The 24,701-nt window shown below is 37.7% G+C and overlaps 1 protein-coding gene across 1 annotated transcript; it reads right to left on the bottom strand.

The window, feature by feature from the left end:
• Positions 1-962: 962 nt before the first annotated feature.
• On the bottom strand, positions 963-14,284 carry LOC145066100 (TMV resistance protein N-like). The gene is made up of 9 exons (XM_079013278.1): positions 14,130-14,284; positions 11,769-12,366; positions 10,194-11,292; positions 9,880-10,101; positions 2,419-3,222; positions 2,262-2,328; positions 1,579-2,150; positions 1,305-1,459; positions 963-1,100 (listed from the first exon to the last, which is right to left on the bottom strand). The coding sequence occupies exons 2-7, from the start codon at positions 12,278-12,280 to the stop codon at positions 1,717-1,719; spliced, it is 3,138 nt and encodes a 1,045-aa protein (XP_078869404.1). The 5' UTR covers positions 12,281-12,366; positions 14,130-14,284; the 3' UTR covers positions 963-1,100; positions 1,305-1,459; positions 1,579-1,716.
• Positions 14,285-24,701: the final 10,417 nt, after the last annotated feature.

Below are 24,701 nucleotides of genomic sequence, written 5' to 3'. Positions count from 1 at the left end.
ATGTTGGGTTCAATTAATAAAGTTATAGTTTCATTTCGAAATCATTATTAATAACAATAACCCAATAGCTTAAATCTTTGTTGCACTCCAAAGATGTCTAAACTAATTCAAAGCTAAAAACATATACATCAACATTTTCATTGCATATTCCAGAGCTGTCCGAATGATGTGCAGGAAGACAAAGATGAAATAATGTTCTGAAGTTGAGGAAATAAGCAGGTTTCATATCAGATTATCAGGTGCTTTGTGCACATTAACTTATATAGATTGTAAAGCTACACTAAAGTTGCTCGATAAGACCAATACTCAAAGCCACAACAAACAGTTTTACCAATATATCTAAAAACAAATTACAGAATAAATTAGTCAGACTTTTTACACAGGATCCAAAGTTTTTATATGTTAATTAAAGAAACATTTGATTTATCTTACAACCCCTCCAAAGCTCTTTTTTGCAAGCTCTCGTACGATTGTAGAACAACAAGCTACATGGGTTGGAAACTGACTATCGGATTTGCAGGATAACACACGAGATACGACCAACAAATAAGGTGCAACTTATGAGAAAGACAATTGGGCCCTTCAACATTGTTGGTGAAAGAAGAAAGGCACATAGAAGGAACCTTAGCTTCTTGTTTTTAACAAGCTTGGGAATACATGATGAAGACCTTTGATGTATTTATTATCTCTTTAATCATGTCATTTGCCTGCAATAAACAAATAAAATGATGCAAGGGTTGAGTTAGAATATACATGATAGGCTGATATGCATGTCTACGATAGTGCTGAACAGCTTCATTATGTGGGGCACTTCATCAAACCAATCATGTAATCCACCGAGCACCTCTATTTGGTCAAGGTCATTGACATCATTGAAATAAATTACAGTATTTCTATTATTACATAACCTACTTCTCATCTTGGAGTTTTTAACTAAATAGCAGTAGTTGTAAAAAGTATTTACCAAAACAATGTAGTTTGTAAATTATTTACCAAAACATGGTAAATAGAAGGAACCTTGGCTTCTTCATGTTTTTGACAAGCTTAGGAAAAAGTGATGAAGTCCTTTGATGTATTATCTCTTTAATCTTGTCATTTGCCTGCAACAAAGAAATAAAATGATGCAAGGGTTGAGTTGGAATTTTGATAATACGCATGTCTATGAAAGAGCATTAGCCTCATTATGTGATAATAAACTGACACCATAGATCACATCAATCATGTAATCCACCTAGCACCTTTAGCTGGTCAAGGTCATAGACATCATTGAGAACAATTAGAGTATTTCTATTACATAAACCTACTTCTGATCTTGCATCTTCTTGCTCCCTTGATGTGTTATGTTAGACTATAATATCGTGGTAGTTGGAGGCAGTTATATATGATGTGCCTTACAGGTGATTGTTCGCTCTGCTGTGAGTCACACCCTGTCATGATATAGAGGTGGTGCTTTCCTTTGCTGTATAAATACAAAGTGTAGTCATATGAATTAGCTAAAGCTTATATACCAAGCATTCTCTTTCAATACTCGATGTATCTTACAGTATCAAAACCTAGGATCAAATCAGGAGTTTTTACCTTGATATGCAATCACCTTTGCAATCTGTTTTTCAATGTATGATGCGCAGTGTAATCGCATTCATAAATTCAGAGTGCAGACTATATGAACCGGCAAAGAGTTGAGAGATATATGGGTGTATGGATCTGATAGATGTTTTATTTCCATATAATATTGATAGAAGACTTAGAATTATCTTGGATCATAAATTCCTTAGATGCATCATTTGCCTCATCCCAAAATTCTGAGCAATCTGTTGCAAATTTTCTTGTTTGCACCGGATCATCTTTACTTTTTCTAGGAACGAGCTCAGCTGCAAATGAAGTCCAATACCCCTTTATGGAAAATGAAATGATATTGTATGATGGACTCAATGATGTGGTCTGCCTCAATGAACTAAAGGAAACATATCCCACGTGTGTCCTAACATCTCCACCATATTCAGGCTCTGGTACCTCATTGGATTCCTGCCAAATCTCAAACCGAGAATCTTCTTCATCTGGATCCTGCTTGATGCTTATATCCATCCACATTGTTAGGTCCTGGGTAACAATACGTATTAAGAACCCACAAAAGTCATTGCACCAATCATCTGGAAGATGCAGTATAAACGTGTCATCATGAGATTGAATATGCTGGGTATATAGGTCCCATTTAACATGTGGGTGACGCTTTGTAAATGTTTTTCCCCTAAAGAACCTACCTACAAACCCCTTTGGAATCTGCTGTTCAAGAACAACATTGATAAAATGATCTTCAATAGCATTTCCCTGCCATAAAAACACATTCATGTATTTGTATGTTTTGATAAATATATGATAAAGATCGAAATTCAAAAGGTACGTAGAGTAGAGGCAAACCTGGAGCATGGAGTCTAGTAATATCTCACCAACAAGTGGACCTACTTTCTTGTCCCCCCGAAGTGAGACTTTCCACAACCATTTACAGTTTGAAATATCTCCAATGCTTTCAAGTGAGCCACAAAAATCTGCTATGACAACGGCCATACTTGATGGCAGCTCCGACAACTCTACAAGTCCTTGGCACCATGACACGTTGAGCCATTTGAGCCGAGGAAGTCGGAAGCAACTAAAACTTAATCGTGAAAACTTATTTCCTCTTAGATCGAGCTGTTGCAAGTTGGGCAACTCTAAAACATTAGAGCCTAGGTCTTTATCTCGCAAGTTGAACCAGTGCAGATCCAACTTCCTTAAGAAGCGGAGTTCTTGCCAGTTGTTAAAAAACCCTAACCGACATAAACATTCTACACCAGGAAGATTGCTGCAACAATTAACAAAAAATTTTGGACAAGATTCTATGTAGGATGCAATTTCATTCCCACTATTATCCAAATCAAGATGTGGTAAATTCTCCATTTTCTGTTGTTGGATCTTTGGAAACTTAACAAGTTTGAGGTGTCCTTTGAATGAAAGGGTATCAAGTTTCTTTATTCCCCTAATCGGTGGAAACATCTCAAGACTGGGACAATATTCTATAGATAAGAAAACAAGCTTTTCCAAGCATCCAAACGATGGATGAATTTCTTCTAAATACCCACATCCATTAAGAATGAACCTTTCAAGATTTGGAAGTCCAATAAAATCTGGTGTCATGATTAGGTTATTCATATCACAAAGTTTCAATAACTTCAAATTTGGCAGCAACTGTTTAATAAAAGTGCAAACAAGTCAAAAATGTATAAAACGTGACAAGATTTGAAGGAAAATGGCACACACACACACGCATAAACTAGTTCCTTCCATCCACATATGGAAATCAACTGAATCAACTGAAGTGTTCAGTTATTTAATAAAATATCTATAAAACATATAAGAAAAACAAGATAATAATAGATCTTTAAACCCAAATCAGTGTTATCAATATTTTATAATGGTCTTTAATCAACAATGACTAATAGATCTTTAAACCCAAAAGGTAACGTAATGGGTGTATGAGTTGGCTGTTCTAAAAATAAATATATGAGATGATAACTTGTTGGAGGATGGGCTTTACATAAATACCATGTACTACAATGACTAATTAATATGTCAATAAACAATTTGTTTTTTGAAAAGTTTATAGTTATGAAGACAAATGGTATTCATAGAATAAAGGTCCAAGCTTTTTAATACTATAGATACTTGAAATTTACTCTGGATTAGTCATTTCAGTAATTCATCAACTTTGTTTTCTGATATGAACCCACCAAAGTTGACAAAAGTCTATCAGAGGCGCAAGAAGCATTCTCCGGGGGCTGTTTAGTACTTTTCGTAATTTAAAATATTTATGGTAATTATATGGTATTTGATTTTGTTTAGGATTTATCCTCTTACTTGAACCATGGGAAAACCAGACACCCGATCTGATACTGCCGCCTGAAACCTCAACAAGGATCCGACTCTTGATAAGAATCTAGTAGATTTTCAAACACAATCACTGGAGCGGTTCGAGAAGGTGGATCAAGAATTGGTGGAGATGAGGGCAGAATCGGAAAGTAGACAAGCAATTAAGAAATAATGGCCCTCCTACTTAGGGCATCGTAACCACCACCACCACCGCCTACGCAACCAATTCCCCAGGTGACCCCTCCAATTGTTACAATCACTAAGGTGGCTGCTTCTATTCCGCTAAAAACTGCCTCCAGGGGTTGGCAACAGCCACCAATCATGCAACCACACATGCAATCGCAACCCCAACCTTCTTACACGCCACATCCTCCTTTCTGTTCGATGAACAAAGATTCCTTGGACCACCTCCCTTCACCCTGGGGACGGTTCCAACAATAGCAAGTTTAAATCATACACCGGTGATGGATGGGGGATTGAGATCAGCACTTTCCAAGAAGCAATCACATGGGACCAACCATGGCAGCCACCAATCTCTAACCAAGGGCAAGGAAGGGGCCACTGTGAAGGCAACGACGTATATGGGTGGGTGTACAAGGCGGAACGGTTTTTTGCAAGGTTTTGAAAACCGGACCGGACATTGAACCGGCCGTCTTACTGGTCCGATGGTTCAACTGGTCCGACCGGTCCTAAAACCCGTAAAAACCGGTGTATATATATATATATATATATATATATATATATATATATATATATATATATATATATATATATATTAATGATCCATAGTCTTTGAGGTTTGAAAAGGATTATGTTAAACAATGGGACAATCCTATAGTATCCCACATCGAAAGATAAATAGAATAAAAATTAGTTATTTGGAGTATAAAACGTATGAAGTAAAGGTTTTACATTAAGTAATCCTTATACTTCCCACATCGGTTGGAAGTAAAAACAAAGGTAGCCACTTGCTTATATAAAGAAGGGTCATGCAAATTAGTTCAGCCGGATCCATGCGTTGGGTCCATCAACCGGCGTTTGAAAGTTTAAGTTTTTTTTTTTCTTATAATTTATAAAAACCGGTTTTTCGTTGGTTGAACCGGGCTGGTTGAACCGGTTTTTTGGTGAACCGGACGGTTTTATCCGGTTTGAAAACAAACGGTTTTTAGGCTTGAGAAAACCGGTAACCTGACCGGTTCCCGGTTGAACCGGTCGAACCGGCCGGTCCGGTCCGGTTTTCAAAACATGGGTTTTTTGATATGCAGGGCCTAACCACATTAGGAGAGCGATTACAGACAGTAGTGTTGTGCCTAGAAGGTCCGGTACCAGCTTGGTACCATTGGAATGAACATGGGACACCATTTCAAAGTTGGGAGGAGCTTAAACTCAGGATATTGGAACGTTTTCAGACTTCTTAAGTGGGTGACCTATATGAGCAGTTTTTAGCCATCAAACAGGAGGATAGGCACAAAATTACATGGGGATATTTGAACAGTTGGCGGCTCAACTAGGGGGCATTCGCCGGAGGGTACTTTCGTTAAGGGACTTAAGCCAGATTTGCACAATCCGGTTAAAATGATGCAACCTACAAGGCTTGGACAAACGATTAAGTTGGCCTTGTTGATAGATGAAAGTCGAATGAGTTAATATGTGGGGCCAAACAAGGGCAAGTCAAGAGCAATGGGTAACCATTCTGCGACGGGTGGGGAACGACAACATGGTTCGTAGGCCCTCAAGGACACCTCAGGTGCAACTAACTACTAGAGCCCCTTCTAAAAGAATGACAAACGCGGAGTTTGCAGATACTAAGGCCAAGGGCCTTTGTTTCTGCTGTGGTGGAAAATTTGCATCTGGCCATCGTTGTCCTGACAAAACCCTTTTGCTGGTCGACGTTGAAGAGGAGGAACCCGAGAGGCAGGAGCATGTGCACTTGGACATGGTCTCAATGTCGGCGAGTTCGATAATGGGATTCACGACACCCCATACGATGAAGCCGTGTGGTATGATTAGTGATCAGGAGGAGGTGGTACTCATTGACAATGGTGCCACCCATAATTTTTTTGTCATTACACATTGTAGGGTGATGTGACCACGTCCTCCGGTAATCTGAAGCGGTGGCTCTGGGCGGTTACAGAGTAATCTTGGTCATTCCGGGAGACCTGCAAGGTCACAACAGAGAAGAACAATCTCTCTCTCTCTCTCTCTCTCTCTCTCTCTCTCTCTCTCTCTCTCTCTCTCTCTCTCTCTCTGAGGGAGGAGCTCTTGGAAAAATGCTAAAACGGTCAAGTTAGTGGTTGAATTGAGAGTGTATGGTTAGAGCTGAGAGAGAATGACTTACTCTTTAAGGTGGCGGAGGAGACCTTTTATGCTGGGACCTCTGGCCAATACATGGGACAAGGTCGTCAGCTCCGATAGGATCTAGTGCCTTGATTGATTAATCGTGCTCCTTGTTGTGCCAGAGCTGACGATTGGTTCAGGTAATAAGGTAGTAAAGCTCTGAGCATACTCCTTGTCGCTTGGAGTCATTGGATTTGTCACGGAGTGGAAGGCCCCCGCTGAGGGCTGAGCCTTCAATGTGGGCGTCCGGCTCTAGAGGGACGCCCGTGGCGCGAGACTTCGTTTTGGCGGCTGCAATGGGAGTAGCTTGGTCTGGCGGTCTTCCATGACGCCTTTCAGCAGGGCTGGGCGCAGCTTCTAGCCCGTGCTAAGGGCACATTATCATAGGGCTTCTAGGCTAAGCTGTGAAAGGGCTTCGCAAGATGGGGGTTATGATGGGGAACGAGAAGTGAGATCACAATAGAGGAATATGTAAGGGTATGGTATTAACTATTAACCCTACTTGAATACCAGTTGGTTAATGACTTTTACCCCCTTGGAACTGGGCAGCAACAATATCATATTTGGCATGAAGTAGTTGCATACGTTGGGCGATAAGAGAGTGAATTGGTAGGAATTAACAATAACCTGTTACGGTAACCAAAAAATGAGTAACATTGCGAGGTGAACCCGACCATCACTATTCTAGAAGTTCAGTGTTCGAATCTCAATCCCAAGTTCATCCCACGCTCGATGAACTCGGGACTGAGAGCGTTAACGTTCGACCCTATCGGTTCCCACAATTACAAAAAAGCAAGAACGTACGACTAGTGGATGTGATGATCACAGTGGAGATCATACAGCTGAGCTCTAGCCCATTCTCCAATCCATTTTTACTTGTTAAAAAAAGACAGCAGTGATGCTTCTATGTAGATTATCGTGCCCTGGCAGTTTTGGACAAATTCTAGATCTCGATTATAGACGAGCTATTGGACGAACTTCACGGGGCAGCGGTTTTCAACAAACATGATCTAAAATCAGGGTACCATTAGATTCGGATGAAACCGCAAGATGTTCCAAAAATGGCATTACGCACACACGAGGGACACTACAAGTTCCTTGTAATGCCTTTCGGGTTGACAAACGCTCCATCGACATTCCAGTCGTTAATTAATAAGGTTTTTTACCCTTTGTCTTTTCAAAGATATTTTGGTTTACAACAAAACAATGGAAGAACACCGGGGGAGCACCTCAAAGTCATTTTTGGCTGCCTTAAAACCGAGAGGTTGTTTTTCAACAGAAAGAAAAATGTGTTTTTGACCATGGGAGGGTGGATTATTTCAGTCACGTCGTGACCAAGGATGGGGCCATGGCTGATCATCTGAATAAGATTTTGGCTATGTTAGAGTGGCCGATTCCCAAGACTCTTCGAGAACTTAGTGGGTTCTTGGGTTTAACCAGTTATCACAGAAAATTTGTGCAATGATACAAAAGAAAATTTGCAAGAGCCTTAACAGATCTTTTAAAGAAGGATAAATTTGTTGGGAGTAACGAAGGAACCCATGCATTCCATTAATTACAACAAGCCATGACTCAAGTGCCCGTTTTAGCCTGATTTCTCCAAAAAGTTTACAGTGGAGATGAACGCATCTGGTCAAGGGGTAAGGGCAGTACTAATAGAAGAAGGCCAACCCGTAGCTTATTTCAACCGAGTATTGGGTAGCTAAGCCCAACTCAAATCGGTATAGGAGCGCGGGTTAATGGCAATTGTACTGGCGGTACAAAAATGGTGGTCATATTTGTTAGGACGCCAATTTACAGTATTGACCGATCAAAAGAGCTTGAAATTTTTGCTTGACCAGGGTTTGGTGGCCGGGGAACATCAACGCTAGAATTCAAAGTTATATGGGTTCAATTTCAAAATCTTGTATTGACCTGTGGGAGAGAATGGCGCTGTTGATGCGTTGTCCAGAGACGCGGAGAGGGAGTTTCCTTGTCGGCATTAACGGTTTCTCGGATTAGCAACCATGCTAACTTGCTGGCTAAATTGAGCCTTGACCAGCACATTTATGATATTCAGGCGAAAATTGATTCAGCTGCTGGTGACATGGATGTGTATGAGATCAGGAGGCATGACAGGGGCATGTGTTGTATAAGGGTATGCATATGGGTAAGCTGGTGATTCCACGAACATCTATCTGGGTCTCTCATGTGTTTCACAAATCGCATGCCGGGGCAAGTAGTGGTCATGAAGACATGTAAAAGACGTACCAATGCCTTTCTAGGGAGTTATATTAGATTGGTATGAAGAGGGATGTGGCAAAACCGGTGGTTGAATGTGCCAGATTTCAGTGCAATAAGTACTCCCATTTGGCACCGACAGGGTTGCTCCAACCGTTAAAGCTACCAGAACGGATCTAGGAAGATTTAACCATGGGGTGTTCATCAACCATTTTTTGAAGGAGCTATTTAAGGACTCGGGTACAACCCTAAAATGCAGGACCGCGTACCATCCGCAAACGGATGGCCAGACATAAGTCGTCAATAGAAATTTGGAAACATACTTGTGGTGTTTTTCTTCCACTCAGCCAAAGGAATGGGTGAAATGGCTACCATATATGGGTTGCGTATTGGTATAATACTTCATACCGCTCTTCTATTCGAATGGCCCCATTCAAGCTACTTTATGGACGAGATCCACCGCATTTGATTCGATATGATTCTGATATTGTTGTCACATTTGAGGTGGACAGATATCTACAAGCAAGGGATGAAGTTCTCAAGGAAATTAAGTTGTATCTGCTCCGGGCACAGTAGATTATGAAGACTCATGCTGATGGTAATAGAAGAGATGTGGAATTCGTGGCTGATGACTTGGTTTACTTGAAACTATGACCATATCGGAAGGTTACGGTAGCTAAAAGCACAAACGAGAAGTTGGCTCCGTGTTTCTATGGGCCATTCCAGGTTCTGACTCGAGTGGGCAAAGTGGCGTATAAGTTAAAGCTTCCCGATAATGCTTCTATTCATCCGGTTTTTCATGTTTACTAGCTTAAGAAGGTTGTCGGAAGTCAAGAGGTGCTCACAACCCTTCCCGAGGAATTGACTGCCACGGATGATGGGATGCTGGTTCCAGAAAAGGTGGTGCGAAGCAGAATACAGCGAGGTGTTGAGGAATGGTTGGTCCAGTGGAAAGGCTTACATGAGGAGAAAGCAACTTGGGAAGAGAAAGAGTCGGCTCAGCGACAGTTTCCCGAGTCTTACCTTGAGGACAAGGTGATATTTCAGAGAGAGGGGGGGAGGGGGTTATTGATATGAACCGACCAAAGTTGACAAAGGTGTATCAGAGGCGAAGAAGAAATCAATAGGGGCTGTTTAGTACTTTCCGTAATTAAAAATATTTATAGTAATTATATGGTATTTAATTTTGTTTAGGACATATCCTTTAGGTAGGAGGCTTAAATAAGGAGGGTTAAGCCCCCATTAGGGTTAGACAAGTTTTTCACAGTTTACATTCTGTTTGGAGACTTCCTGATTCTCAAAATTCAGGCTCCCCTTTATTGATTAATCAAAGCATTAGGTTATCTTTGATTCTGTTGTTAATCTGGTCTTATCATTTTCATCTATTAATTAAATAAAGTAATAAACAATACAAATTACCTTACAACCCTCCCAAAGTTGTTTTTGCAAGCCTTCGCACAATATAAGACAGCAAAGCTGCCTTAGTGGAAGGTCATTAGACAATGATAGTTGACCACCTCTCGAATCCATATACCGAAGGTTCTTCATGTTTGCAGAGTAGACCGTAGGAAGATCTTGTTCTTGTTTTTTTGTTGGGTGAAACCGAAAATCCATTTTTATTGCTTCGATCTTGTCAAGTTCCTGTGATAGAAGAACAAAATGGTATCAGGATAGATTCAAAATTTTTGTTTATACATAAATAATACATCATGCAAAGCTAGCTTAACCATTACCGCAGTTGCACCCATAACACATATCTTAAAAATATCTTCCCTCTTCCAAACTCTACTATGTTTTTCAGGATTCTTGCGGTGTTCACCTCTAACGATGTGGTGTCCCATTTCTTGCACCAGATCATGCATATCAAACCTTCCATTGGAAATAGTTATGAGAGCCTTTTGTATCAACACCTTCACTCCTATAACAGGATGAAAACCACAAGCATCAAGCATCTCCATTGCCCTATCTTTCTTCTCCCACCTAAAAAAACATGCTATATCAAGAAACAAGTCTTGCTCAAGTGGTTTAAGTCCATCAAAGCTGACTTTTAGCGCTTCCAAAATATTATCATCCGGGATGTCTTTCAGTCTGGCTAATGTACTCCTCCACTCATGAATGTTTTTGTCACACAAGAAAGAACCGATTACTGTAAGTGCTAATGGAAGCCCACCAGCATAAGAGACAACCTCTTTAGAAAGCTGCCCGTAATCTTCCGTCCATCTGTAATCCCGGCATGCATGCTTGCAAAAGAGCTTAATAGACTCATCATCGTTTAGCAAGCGAATATTGTGCATCACATCTACTCTGTGTGCATTTAATAAATGCACATCTCTTGTTGTGATTATTATTCGACTTCCTTCACCAAACCAATCATGTGATCCAGCTAACGCTTTTAGTTGGTCAAGCTGATTGACATCATCTAGCACAATCAAGACCATTTTGTGGCACAACCTATCCTTTATCATTTGTCTTCCTTCCTCAACTCTCTCTATTGTCACTTGCTTTTGTTTCAAAACACCAAAAATGATTTTCTCTTGCAATTTTTCCGATCCATTTTTGCTTGATTCCTCCCGGATATTTTTTATAAAGCAGCAACCATCAAACTTGCTAGAGATTTCATCATAAATAGCAGACACAAGAGTAGTCTTACCACCACCCCCGACCCCCCATATTCCAATCATGCGCACGCCACCTGAGCCAATTTGTAACTTTGATTTCAGATCTTGCATGCGAGCCTCTATTCCAACCAGGTTTTCATTTGCACTTTGAGTTACTAGATGCAGCCTACGAGAAATTGTGTCAACAATTTCTTTGATAACCTTTGATTCATGCCTACACGTTGGACATACAAGGATAATCAACACATGCTCACATTGACGAAAGAGGTAACGTTTTTCATGTTCCATGAAATAGAAATAAGGGATCATAATCACCATTAAAATTTAATATTTTAAATAGAAGTTGAAAAGTTAAATTTAAAGGTAGTTTGTAACAATTTTCTCGGGAAACATCGAAAATAGTTTCATATAACAAAAAGTGAAGCAAGATGGATGTGTTGCGGCTTGAAGCGAGGCATCAAGTATGCTATTAGAATCAGAACTTAACGAAGTCCATCAAAACTTAATTTAAGGTTATTCATAATCCTAGGACTTGATACATATCTTTTAACTTTACCAAAATGATAAATTGATCTAGTAGAGCCTGTGATTATCTAGTTCATCAACATCATCGAATAATCAAAACATTTAGATAAAAACTTCTAAGATACAAGTATACATGTGTTTCACAAAAACAATGAAGAAAATTACCCATTGGCAATGTGCTTGGATTCCCATCCAGAAATGTTACTTGCATCCATGAGTGCTTTTCTCCAAGATTCAACATTGTTCTCGTTCTCCAACTCATGTTTGGAAAATGTTTCTCCATATTTTCTCTTTTGTTTTCGCACATCAGATGGATCCACATTATAAAATATGGGCAAAACGATTTGGTTTCCGGTATCCTTGCATTTCATGATATGTGCAAGTTCATGTAAGCACCATGAAGAATCTGCATAGTTTTCAGAGAATATGATGACAGCAATTTGTGATTCTTCTATAGCATTCATAAGGGATGGACCTATCGATTCACCCCGAGGAAGTGTTTCATCGTCCTTGTAGGTGTAGATGCCTTGTTGTTCAAGAGCTGTGTAGAGATGATCTACAAAGGTCTTGCGGGTATCCTCTCCTCTAAAGCTAAGAAATACATCATACTTCCATGATTTAGAAGAAAATACCGGAGCGGAAGGGGAAAATGATGATGATGATGATGATGATGCCATTGATGTGTTGATATGTTGCCAGTATGTGGTTTGAGCACCTCAATGAAATGAACTTTATACAGACAGATGTGAGTTTCCAATAAAACCTGTTATCATATAGAAAAACCTTGTCAGAACTCATAATTGGAGTAACCGGTTACCACTAATTTAGGTGATATCAGTTGGTTTTAACACAATTACATTATACATACTAATATTTTGCTTACAGCTGTATGTTGAGATTTTTCTGAAAAGACAGGGTGAAAATTTCCCAACAACACCAAACTTTAGCATAATCCCTTTCTGAAATCTTTACTTTGCAAGCTTATACTTCAATTTCCATAGGATTTGTTCCTTTAATATCTTCTTTCAACTTGAATCATTTTGAGTATGTGGATGCTTTGCCTCTACAACTTGACTCTTCTCTCAAGTCTCTAGATTGGTTAACCACAAAGTGAAGATAATGGAAAAGTAAATATAATTCCCTTATCTTTATAATCAATTTTCATAGTTTCAACATTTAACCACCACACTTTTACATTGTACATTCTCACACCAAATTTATTGCATCACCTATGCTATTTGTCAGATAACTTATACCCCAAAATTTTAACAAATACATAAATACCATCTCTGACCTACCGTTCCATACAATAAAATATGGAATAAAGTAATACACCCCATGGATTTTTACATTAAATAATGATATACACTACATCTTTTACCTAGAGTATATATCTTGGTTAACAATTCATTTGTATTGCATTCAAATTTCAAATCCAATGATTCACTAGTATAGTGTGAACAAAGTTGACCACTTTGGTACAAACCAATAATAATGTCATTACACACCCAGCATTTACATTGTTTACGAACAGCTTCTCCTATTTCATGCACAGGGTACACTCAGAAAGTCAATCGAAATTATGTTACTTAATTTCTTAGTTTAGCGGACTCTATCTATAAACATGATTCCAGGTGTTTCTTAATGAAAAAACAAGAAACTTCCCATCAAGACATGTCTATTTACAGGAAAGTTACTAAAAGTATGGATTTCCTATAAACGGTCCCACACTCCCACTTTCATCTTTAAAATCATGATCTTCCAATAATTTTACACATCATTGCTGCCACTTAGTCATTCTCTATGGATAGAAAGGGATATATTCATATTTATAGATTGATGTCAACATCTATCTCTCCTAGGACAGAGGACACTTATAGCCTTCAAGATTTTTTCACTAAGTCACTACATTACAACTTTCAAAAGCCTACCATGTACAAAATTCACACTCATAATCATCATAACGTCTTCATTTACCATTGTATAATCATCATAAGGTCTTCACAAAGCTTACCTTTATGACCTTTTGCTTTACGGCTAAAACCCATAACTTGTATCCGAATAAAAAAATTTAGTATCTTTATTGAATTCCCCAAGTATTTGGTTCTTAAACGTAGTGAAACACAAATTCAAATAGTGCCAAGCTTACTTGGATTTGCTCAAAAAACACAGCAGCGCACAACGGACCAATCCGCCTATTATATTTTATTTTTGTATCGACAACTCATACACATATCATTAGGCTCATTTACTTCCAAATTCCATTCGTTTATAACATACACAACAGCATACTAACTTCACGAATTGCTTAATTTGATCATCTAACTACACTAATTCAAAAGCTTCACAGCTTTGGACTAAATTAGGTCATAATACGATTTCTCACATTCCGAATTGACATTTTTTTCACTGTTTGATTAAATTTACTTAATAAGTTATATAAAAACATCATTAACAGCTAAGCGCTTCCATTTCTTTCTTATTGATAATTTGTGGCTCATCAAGTTATCAGTTTAGGGAACATACCTCAAATTCCCAGCAGCACCAAACTTTTAGCAGACGCGCTCACTAAGCTCTTCAGTTTGCAAGCTTATACTTCAATTTCGGAAAATTCCTTCCTTAATTTCTCTTTCGAACTTGGATCAATTTGAGTAGGTCGGTATCTTTTCTTCTATCGTTGACTACCCTCTCTCTCAGTTTTAGAAAGAGTAGGAAAAAAAGTAACTATAAATAAGAGAACATTACAATTTTGTTCTCTGAATAATTTTTTAAAATTTTTTGGTCATAAAATAAAGAGTAAAATAAACGAATGGTCCCTGTGGTTTGAGTTAATTTACATGTTTAGTCCTTAACTTAGTTTTAATTCGGACCGTCCTATAGTTTGATTTTGTTACGATGTTGGTCCCTAGCGACTCAAAATGACCAATATAGCCATATCTATTATTTTCATTGTGTTGTTTTATTAACTTATTAAATAAAATTTTAAAAGAAATTTCTTATTAGATATGGCCCCTAGTCTTTCTAATATTGTGAAGAATGAAAGGGAAACCTAAACCACCGGCGACACCTCAGTTCCCCCTTCCTCCTTCTCCCCTCTTTCCGGTGCCACCTCCACAATGCCACTGAAATCGCTACCGCCGACGATGAAAACCTTCACGCAGTTGCCTGGTGTTCATGGGAAATGCGTTGCTCACTCCTCCTTCCAATCATCTTCCCCCTTTTACCCTGAATCAGCGAATCATCCAACAATTATCTGTCGCCCTTCTCCTCTTAACCAATGACACCCTCAACCCACCTCAAACCCGTGTCAGCGGATCCCACAAGAAGAAGCAACCTATTGCAGGAGACCCGACGTCCGACGACCAAATCAACCAACGATTTCTGGATTTCGATTTCTTCACTACATGTTTAATCTAAGGTTTAAAATGTCAGACTGAATTAACGTCGAATCATTCCAAGGGCGGAGGATGGGGAACGACTGGAAGCTTCAAGTTAGACCCCTCCGATCCACCAAAATGAAAAAACCAAAGGGAGAAGATTGGATGAAGTAGTGTTGAATTGTGGTTGCCCTTTGTTAAACCTTTAAATCGCAAATCTGTATGTAACAAATTTTCTAATTATTGATCAATCTATCGAGTCTCAATGACATAATATGTTCTCTTGTGTCGATTCACCTAGGGGGTGTTTGGCTTATCTTTTGAGAGGCCAAAAGTTCTTTTTGGAAAAGATAGAATGCAAAAGATGTTTGGTAAAACCATTTTAAAAGTTACTTTTTGATTTTTTATATAAGGAAAATTGACATTTTGAAAAAGTCAGGAAATGCTGTCTTTTTATAAATTTTGTCAAAATGACTTTTGGCTCTAAAAAAGATAAGCCAAACACCCCCCTAGATTGTATTTAGGATTTTTGTATCTGCGATTTTTGTTTCAACGATTTTGCTTTTGGATTTGAGGCACAATTTCAATTTTAGATGTATTTCAGATTTATTGTTTAACTTCACATAGATTTATGGTTGGATTTAAGGTACAAGTTCAATTTTAGATGTATTTTAGATTTATTGTTGAACTTTACATAGATTTATGGTTGGATTTGTGTTTAATTTGGGGTGATTTATATGGTACTGGATCTATGGTCAAAGATGATGACCGGAGTTGGTATCGAGAACTAGATTTATGGTCGGAGATGGTGCCCAGATGTGGTGTCGGAAACGAGAAAAGGATTAAGGTGGAGTGGACTTGTCGGTTCCATTTTCAGTAATATATTAACAATTTACATTATTTAAAATGATAGAAACATGGTGTTCGAGATTAAGTTTCGAGACATAAAACTTTAAGCTTGCAACAGAAAACTTTTCATTTCAAAACTTGAACATATAAATTCCGACAAAAGATCACATTACATGAACATGTGAGATTTAGATCAACAACCATAGAAGGATAAGATTAATAACATTTGTTGTCCTTTGGTCCTCACGGGAGGTTGAAAGATGATGATGATGATGATGGCAAGAACTCAAAGTAGAATCCCTCTAGAGAAAGTCCACCAACAAGCTCCAACACTAGATGAATGCTAGTTCAACTCTTGATAATACAACCTCTTGAGTTTGAACACCCAAAAAAGAATTTTTGGTGTTCAATAGAGTGTATTCTCTTCTTTTATCAACTAACAACTTATAGAGAGAATGAGAGAGTTTGTGAGAGTAAAAATTTCATTTACATGCTTAAGCATGAGGAAAAATGAAAGCCTTTCACTCTTTTAATCACCTCACACATGCAAGAGTCAATCATGACTAATATAAAAGTCTCTACATGCATTGGACCACCCATAAAGGTGGTATGGAGTGATTATACATGAAATCATGAGAGATAGGAGGGAAAGTTAGTCAAACACTCATTCTCTCTCCTCTTTAATACTCCAAGTCTTCTATTTTATAAACCTAGCTTTTATATTTTATAGACTTTCAACTATATATACATATATTTGTTAGTTTTATTTATTTAATCTAACTCTTTAAATTAAATAAATAAATCTCACACAAAGTGAATCATTTAATAATGAAACAATAAAAGTACTAAACTTTTAATGATTTATACACTCTTCTGAATCGCATTTTATTATTATTATTATTATTACCATGTAATAACAATTCAAGATTTCTAATATTTTAATATAAGTCAAACTCATATACTAAAATTTTAATTCAAGTGTCTACTTGTTATTGGTGTGACCCTATAGGGTCATATGTTATTAGCAATATTGTTTTATTATCAATCTTGAGCAGATAGAACCAACAATCTCCCACTTGCACAAGATTGAATCGTACAAGGATATACATAGTGGTGAATGTTTAGCAACATTTCACTTACCCCAACAACACATGACGAAGTGCCATTCAACAACATTTAATTCCCATAAGCCCAAAGCTTCAATTGATGTAACTAGGTGATGTATCGGTTATCCTTTTGTTTCGAACATCATGTTAAACATGAGACATGGATCGCAATCATTCTCATTTGGTGTTCAACTTTAGTAAGATTCCTTAGATGTATCACTCTCAACACATAAGAGGAAAAAATTCCACATTGACTACATACGCCTCTTATATAGATCATATTATACCTAATGATGGCCTTATGACTGCATACAACCAATCTATGTCGGTAAGGAAATTGAAATCATATTGTATGATAAAGCCACCGACATTGTGTGCCTGCTTAATGAACTAAATGAGATATTGTTGGATTAGTGTCTAAGTCCATAACTATTTTGGTATGTACTTGACCCGATGGTGCATGGTCCTTTTGGGTTGCCTTCACCAAAGCAACTTGATAGGATGAATTATGGAGAGAGAGGATTAATTATGATTTATTAATATATTATGAGAATAATATATTAAAGGAGAAATCATATTGTTTAATTAATATTAGTCAAGAATTAATAAGAATTAACTTTGTGGCTAAAAGACATTAATTAAACTTAAGGGACTAGAACTGTCAATTGTGTGATAGTTGAATATTGGGCTAATGGACTACATATTAGAGGGGTGGACGAATTCTATGGGTAAACCCATTAGAAATCGTCCAAGGTCTCTAAGGAGGGAGTCCATGGGTTGCTTAGGGCCTAAGCAGTCAAATTAGAGTTTCCTTGTTAGACAACCCTAATAGCCTCACTATTTAAGGATCCCTAGAGCACCAAAAACGTGGTGAACTGATTCCTTAGGGTTTCTACACATTTTTGGTGCCTCCTCTCTTATCATTCTTCATCCTCTTGCTCTTGGTGTTTATGAGCCATTAGAGGAGTGATATTTGTGACTCTAAGCTTTCTAAAGCCATTACAAGGAGGATTTGAGATTGTTATTGCTACATAACAATCAAGGTAAGATCTAAACTCCATTCATAAGTTAATATGATTAATTGTATGCTAGATCTAAGGTTTAAAGTCTTGGATGAATTGCATGTACAATAGAGAAACCTAGATCCAAGCATTAGGGTTTGCATGAGCACATAGGTGATGGGTTTTGGTCATAAGACATCCTACAATATGTTTTATTATGTAATTTTCGTTTTCCCGCACAGTAGAAGAGGAGGCAGTAATGAAAAATTTTCTAGTTTTTTTCTATTAAGTTTAAATTGTGGGGTTTTATAAGTATTTGATGAATTACTTTTGTAAAATATAGAGTTTTGATGATATTTTAATTTATTATGCCACTAATAGATTTGGAAATTAGTGTCATAAAATAAAAAGTGCCACTATATATTAAAGGTTATAGTGGTATAAAAAAAGTGCCACTAAAAGTAGGCTATAGTGGCACAAAAACAAAATGCCACTAAAACTTTGTGCCACTAAATGTAATTTTATTTGTAGTGTGAGGTGGATCCTACCTCTAATAATGTTGCTTCTAGCCTCCACATTGTTGCGTCGTGTGAGGGATGTCAACGGGGACAAACGGCACGGGGATTGCATCCGCCGCCCCCACCCCCGCCCCCACCCCCAAAATCTCCATCCTTTCCACCCCCGCCCCCGTTCCCCCGTCCCTTATTGATTTTGGGCTAACTTATTTGGGTTAAAATAAGTTCTTGTTTGGGCTAAAAGAAACAATTTTTTGGTTAACAAATAGATATTTATAACATAATTTTACATGTTACAAACAACTTAAAAGCATGTTTTTTGTACATAAAAATCATTTTATTGTTTATTATACTTATATAATTAATATATGTCAATTTATATAATTTATTAACGGGGCTCCCACGGGGGTTTCGGGACGGGACTATCAACCCCCGCCCCCTCCCCCGAAATTAAAACGAGGGTTAACCTTGCCCCCGCCCCCGCCCCCTTCCCCGATTTTTTTCAACAAATGCCCCCATACAAGACGGGGCCCCCGCGGGATCGGGGTCCCACGGGACTTTTTGACATCCTTACGTTGTGCCTTATGAGGTAGCATAGTCCTTTTTCTCCAGTGATGCTGCATGGGGTTTTTGGCTCAAAAATCCATAAATCCATAAAAGGTGCTCTACAATGTGAATGGGGATCTCATGGCCATAAAGTTGGCACCTTTATGTCATGAGACCCCTCCAATAACTGAGATCTGAAAGTAGAACCCCATGAATCACTTTACAAATCCGAAAATGGCTTAGGAAGCCCTAAATGCACCCGAAATCTAAGCCCTAAAGATGAACAACCAAATGGAAGACCAAAACATGAGGCATTTACCTTGATTGAGCTGAAGATGGAATAAGATCTCTGGATCTACAAGCCCCAGCTCGAATTCCCAAGCTTCTTCCTTTCTTTCAAGCTTCACAAACCACCCAAAAGTACCAAAATGGCCTTAGATCACACAAAACGGCTAGGGTTTCGATATATAACTTCTTGAGAGAGATAGGGACGAGGGAGGCTGAGTTAAGTCGTTTAAATAGGGTGCAAACCCTCAGATTTAGGGTTTCCCTCATACAGAACCTACTCGCCGAGTCAGTCTCCCGACTTGTCGAGGAGGTCACTTAAAATGCCTGCGGATCACGACCCTACTCGACGAGTTGGGCCACCAACTCGTCGAGTCCCAGAGAAAATACAGAAGTGTTTAAATTAAATGCGTACCGGGAATCAGGTGCTACAATATCTCTGATCGGATCCACGACCGTCTTGCGGTTGAGAGCATCGACCACCACATTGGCCTTTCTCGGGTGATAAAAGATTTCACAATCATAATCATTTACCACGTCCAACCACCTGTGTTGCCTTATATTCAGATTCGGCTTATCCATCAGATACCTCAGGCTCTTGTGATCTATGTAAATAGTATAATGAACCCCATAAAGGTAATGCCGCCAAATATTAAGGGCGAAAACCACAACCCCCATCCAAGTCATGAGTCGGATAATTCGCCTCATGAGGCTTCAGCTGCCTCGAAGTGTAAGCGATCACACGACCCCTCTGCATCAACACTGCTCCCAAACCCGTGATTGACGCATCACAATAAACCACAAAATTCTCAACACCCTCTCGGTTTCTCACACAACCGTTGCCTGAAGGTCTCAAAAGTCGTCTGCTACTCAGTCCCCCCATGAAAAATAACCATCCTCTTTGTCAATCGAGTCAAAGGAACAACTATCTTGGTTCATATAAGTTCATATGTAAGTTCAAGAAATTATGGAAAACTTCAAGAAATTAAACACATCTAAGTTCATATAATGAAGTCTAAAACACAACCCCAACTTATAAGGCCATCCACATCTTGTTTAATCTATTGGCCTAAGAAATAGGCAAGGTAAATGAAGATGTAGGCAAACATCAAGCTGCAATTAAATCTGAGAAAAGAATTATCCATGGATGAACTTAGATGTGTTTAAATGAATTTTGGATCATTTAAAGAAGTATCAAATAAGAAACTATGCACCTTCATACTTCGGTACGTTGGCATATATAATACCTCAGTTATTAGAGTTTCTTTTGAGGAAAAGGAGAAGATTTCAGTTGCAAAGATGGAATATCATGCTCAAATCTCAAACAAAAACCAACAATATGACCAAATTGAAAACAAAAACTTGTTATACAAAATTGAAAATAAAAAATCAAACAATATCACCGGTGTAGAGAGAGAATATCAATGACCAAATATCCGGTCACCGGTTCCTTGAATAGAGAGGAGAGGGGGGGGGGTATCACATGACCAAATTGAAAACAAAAACCAAATCGATGAAATTGTTAGTGTTCGAAGGGTAGAACATAAGCATAATTTGACAAATTAGGGTTCAACACGTAGAAGATAAGCACAAACATCTGGCATCACAAGGGAAGAGTGGTGAATGTTAGAGGTGGCGATGGTAGTACAACAGGGCTCCCAACATAGAAATAAAACATATATCCGGAGAAAAGCGGGGAGGCCATGGTCTCCCCGGGCTTCTTAAGGGTTTTTGTATACTAGGATATGCATATTTTCTAAACGATATTGTAAATCTTCGTATATGATGGTAAAAACAACTATTAACAAGAAGAAGCCTCAAGACAAAACTAAAGTACACTACTAGAAAAACAACCTTTTACGACGCTCATTGCGCGTCGTAAAACGCTCAGACGACGCGCAAATGCGCGTCAAGGAAGGCCCTATCATAAAGAGAGACGATGCGCATTTACGATGCTCATTTACGACACGCATTTACGACACGCATTTATGACACGCAATGCGTATCAAGAAAGGCCCTGTCATACAGGAAGACGACACGCATTTGCATGTCGTAACCTTAGGAAGTGCATTTATGACACGCATTGCGTATCGTTAAAGCCCCTGTCATAAATGAAGATGACACACATTTGCGTGTCATAAGCTTCAATAACCATAATACAAAAATATGTAAACAAATATATACCAAAACAATCAACTTCATCTAATAACATCATGTCAAAAAATTGTAATACATTGATATTAAGGGGATCTAATTGTACATTGTTATTAAGAGGTTTTCCCTAAATATATAACCTAATACTACATTGCTATTAAGGGACACCTTCTGCAATGTAATGCTATACAAACTAAAAAGATATACACAAAGATGATAAACATCAAATTCCAACTAAGTAGATTTGCATCTTGCCTTTCATAATTCTTTAAGACTAATGAACCCTTGCTTCGATAATTCTTGTGACCTGATCAAATAAAATTCAAAAAATTAATAGGCTAAAATAATTATTAGAAGAATCAAACATGGAATGTTCGTTGTAGATAATACCTAAGGCAAATAGACAATCCTTGATCATTTGAACTAGAGAGCATATCATCACAATTCCATCTAACACCACCCATGAGAACTCGTAAAGCTACTCAACCAACATATCATGTCATGTAATGTATTTTTTATTAGTATATTTTCACATAGAAAAAAAGTGAAATAAATGAAAATAGTAAGTACCGATAATGATGTATTATTTCAAGTGAGATGGAGATTTTAAACTACCACGTATTGAAATATAAAGAACCTCAAGCACAAAATAGTTTCAAGTACACGCCCTTTGATTGTCTGGATATAAATGAAAATAGCATGTTCTTCACCCCACCCGGATTCCCAACTATTGTCTCCTTTCACTCCAACTCCACCTTTATACATAAGCCAATTAATCCAATCATCAAAATCTTCCATAGCTCTGTTCACATCACATCCCAATCATCAAAATCTTATAAGCTAGATTCATGAATTTGGAAAAAGAAAATAAAATAACTGGAAGCATACTTCTGCCATTCGAAGCCATGAAACCACATGAAAACAACTGCTCAATGTCAGCAATGTCAGCAGAACATACGAAACACTACCTCCTTTAGTGTACCCATAACCAACACTTCCCAATATTAAGCGGTCAACGCCTGCAGATGTGGGATCACATACTATGAACAATATTACACACAATTAAATCAAACATTAACATTTAGGCACCACAATACAAATAAATTAGACTAAATTATGCATTATTTATGATTTATGATATGCTAGTAGCTCAGTCTATGAAGGTTAAATGAAATAGGAGAATTAGAGTATTAGATTATAAATATGGATATTTTATCTAGAAAAAAAATGATCAATAATTCACACAAATTAACAATCACATGCCACATACTCTCAGTTTCATTCAATACTATCATCTTACCGACCGATGAGGGCAGGGATTCATTATAGCAGAGTCCACAACCTTCAAACATTAAGATTTCATACAATAATACATCAATGCACATTAATCAAACATTCAAAGTTACACCAATTTAAAGATGGGACTACTTAAATAACAACAATACCCTGTCAAAGCTTACCTGAGTTTGTTCAGGTATAAGGAGGATATCCTTTCCTAAAGAATCTGCCAAAAAGACCTATAAAAAAAATTAAACTTGCATGTTAGAGATTATATATGTTGCCTAATAACAGACCTAATATGCATAAACCAAATATCAACTTCAAGTAAGTAAATAAAGAAAGAAAACTGGAGGAAGAGAAAACCAGAATTCTGTAGATATGGCAGCCGGAAGCAACATAAATCCAACAAGAAGTTTTGTCGTTACTAACAAAAAAACGGCTTATAATGCAGGTTTGTATAGCATCACATTGCACGAGCACATAAATTCAAGAGCATTATTTGAAGCTGAGGTTTGTATAATGGATGGATAACAAAAGATAAAGAACAGAAGGATGAGAAGGTATGAGTAGCTTGGGGTGTTAATCGGGTCAACCCGATCGGGTTTCGGGTTAATCGGGTCGGGTTATTTGGGTTTTTTTAGAAAAAAAATCTGACTCGAAACCCGACCCTATTATGCTACGGGTTAGTCGGGTTTCGGGTAAATAGGGTCAAACCAATCGGGTTAGTCGGATTAATTATAAATTAGGCATTTGATTGTTTTGTGACTTGAAGAAATATATATAACGATTATTATTTATTAACTTTTTTTAAACATGCAACTAAATTACCATTACGGTTCTCTACTCATTATTTTTATCCATGTAGCCAGCAACTCATGATCCCACTGATGTATATGAAAAGCATTAGACTAAGATTTTAGAACACCACTAAAATGATTAAATTCCCGACTAAAAATCAAACCTATTTATTATCTAGAAACTTAGGTAACTATATATGTGTCAATTCTTGTAATTTCTCTTCTATTTTTCTTATATGACAAACTGCTTCCATTAATGTTTCCGAAAGTGCCCCTGAGTACATATATAAGTACAAATTTATAGAGCACATTTCACCAAGCTCTTCTTCCACTTTCTTGTATATATTTTCTTGCAAGCTTTAAGATTTTTTCAGGTCACCGGAAAGCACATCACCACCACCTAAAAGATTCTTACTCCGGTGATCATCATCAACTAAATCTTCATGCCCTTGAGATGAATATGAGAAAACTTCTTTAACCACAGTCCGATCGGTTTCAAACATGGACAAAACTTGAAAAGACAACATGTCAAGATCTTTTTGGAGTGGACTCACTGTAATTGAGTAATTCAATTGATCCCTTTTCAGAGCTGATTCTGAAGTTGTAGCTCTTTTTTGTAACTCCTTTTTAATGGAACTCAATTCACATCTTTCTTCATCGAATCATAACATCTGCTCATTTATTGAGTAAGCACATCTTGAGTGTTCATTTTTTAGGCTTTGAAACTCTCCAAGAATCTTTTTATGGTTTTCTTCAAGATCTTCCACAAGTACTTCATAGTAACACTCCATTTGTTCCAGCTTTCTAACAAGACTTTCACTTTCAGCTTTTGCTATCTTCAACTCGTTTAAAAGTTCCAGATGTTGCCCTTCTGTTGAGTTAATTGTTGATGTAGACCCTGGTTCTTGAAGGGGTAGAATTGGTCTTTTCTCTAATTTCATTTTTTTTTCAACTACTGTAGATTGTTTTTGAACCTTGAACATTCTTATTTAAGATCTGTAACCTCTTTCATTAATTCTTGGCTTGAAGAATCTTCAATAGCTAGTTCTTGTTGCAAATTTTGTGTTTCTTTACACATTTCATTTGCATAATTCTGTAAAGTGTTTACTTCCATTTCGAGCTCAAAAATCGATGACTCAGCAACCTCCAAGCTTCCTCTGAGCCTTTGATTCTCTTCATAAGAAATT

This window comes from Lactuca serriola, chromosome 8, assembly GCF_051521515.1.
Source record: "Lactuca serriola cultivar US96UC23 chromosome 8, Lser_US96UC23_V15, whole genome shotgun sequence".
NCBI lineage: Eukaryota > Viridiplantae > Streptophyta > Magnoliopsida > Asterales > Asteraceae > Lactuca > Lactuca serriola.
The sequence above is the reverse complement of the archived record's forward strand: the minus strand, read 5'-3'. Positions and strand labels throughout refer to the sequence as shown.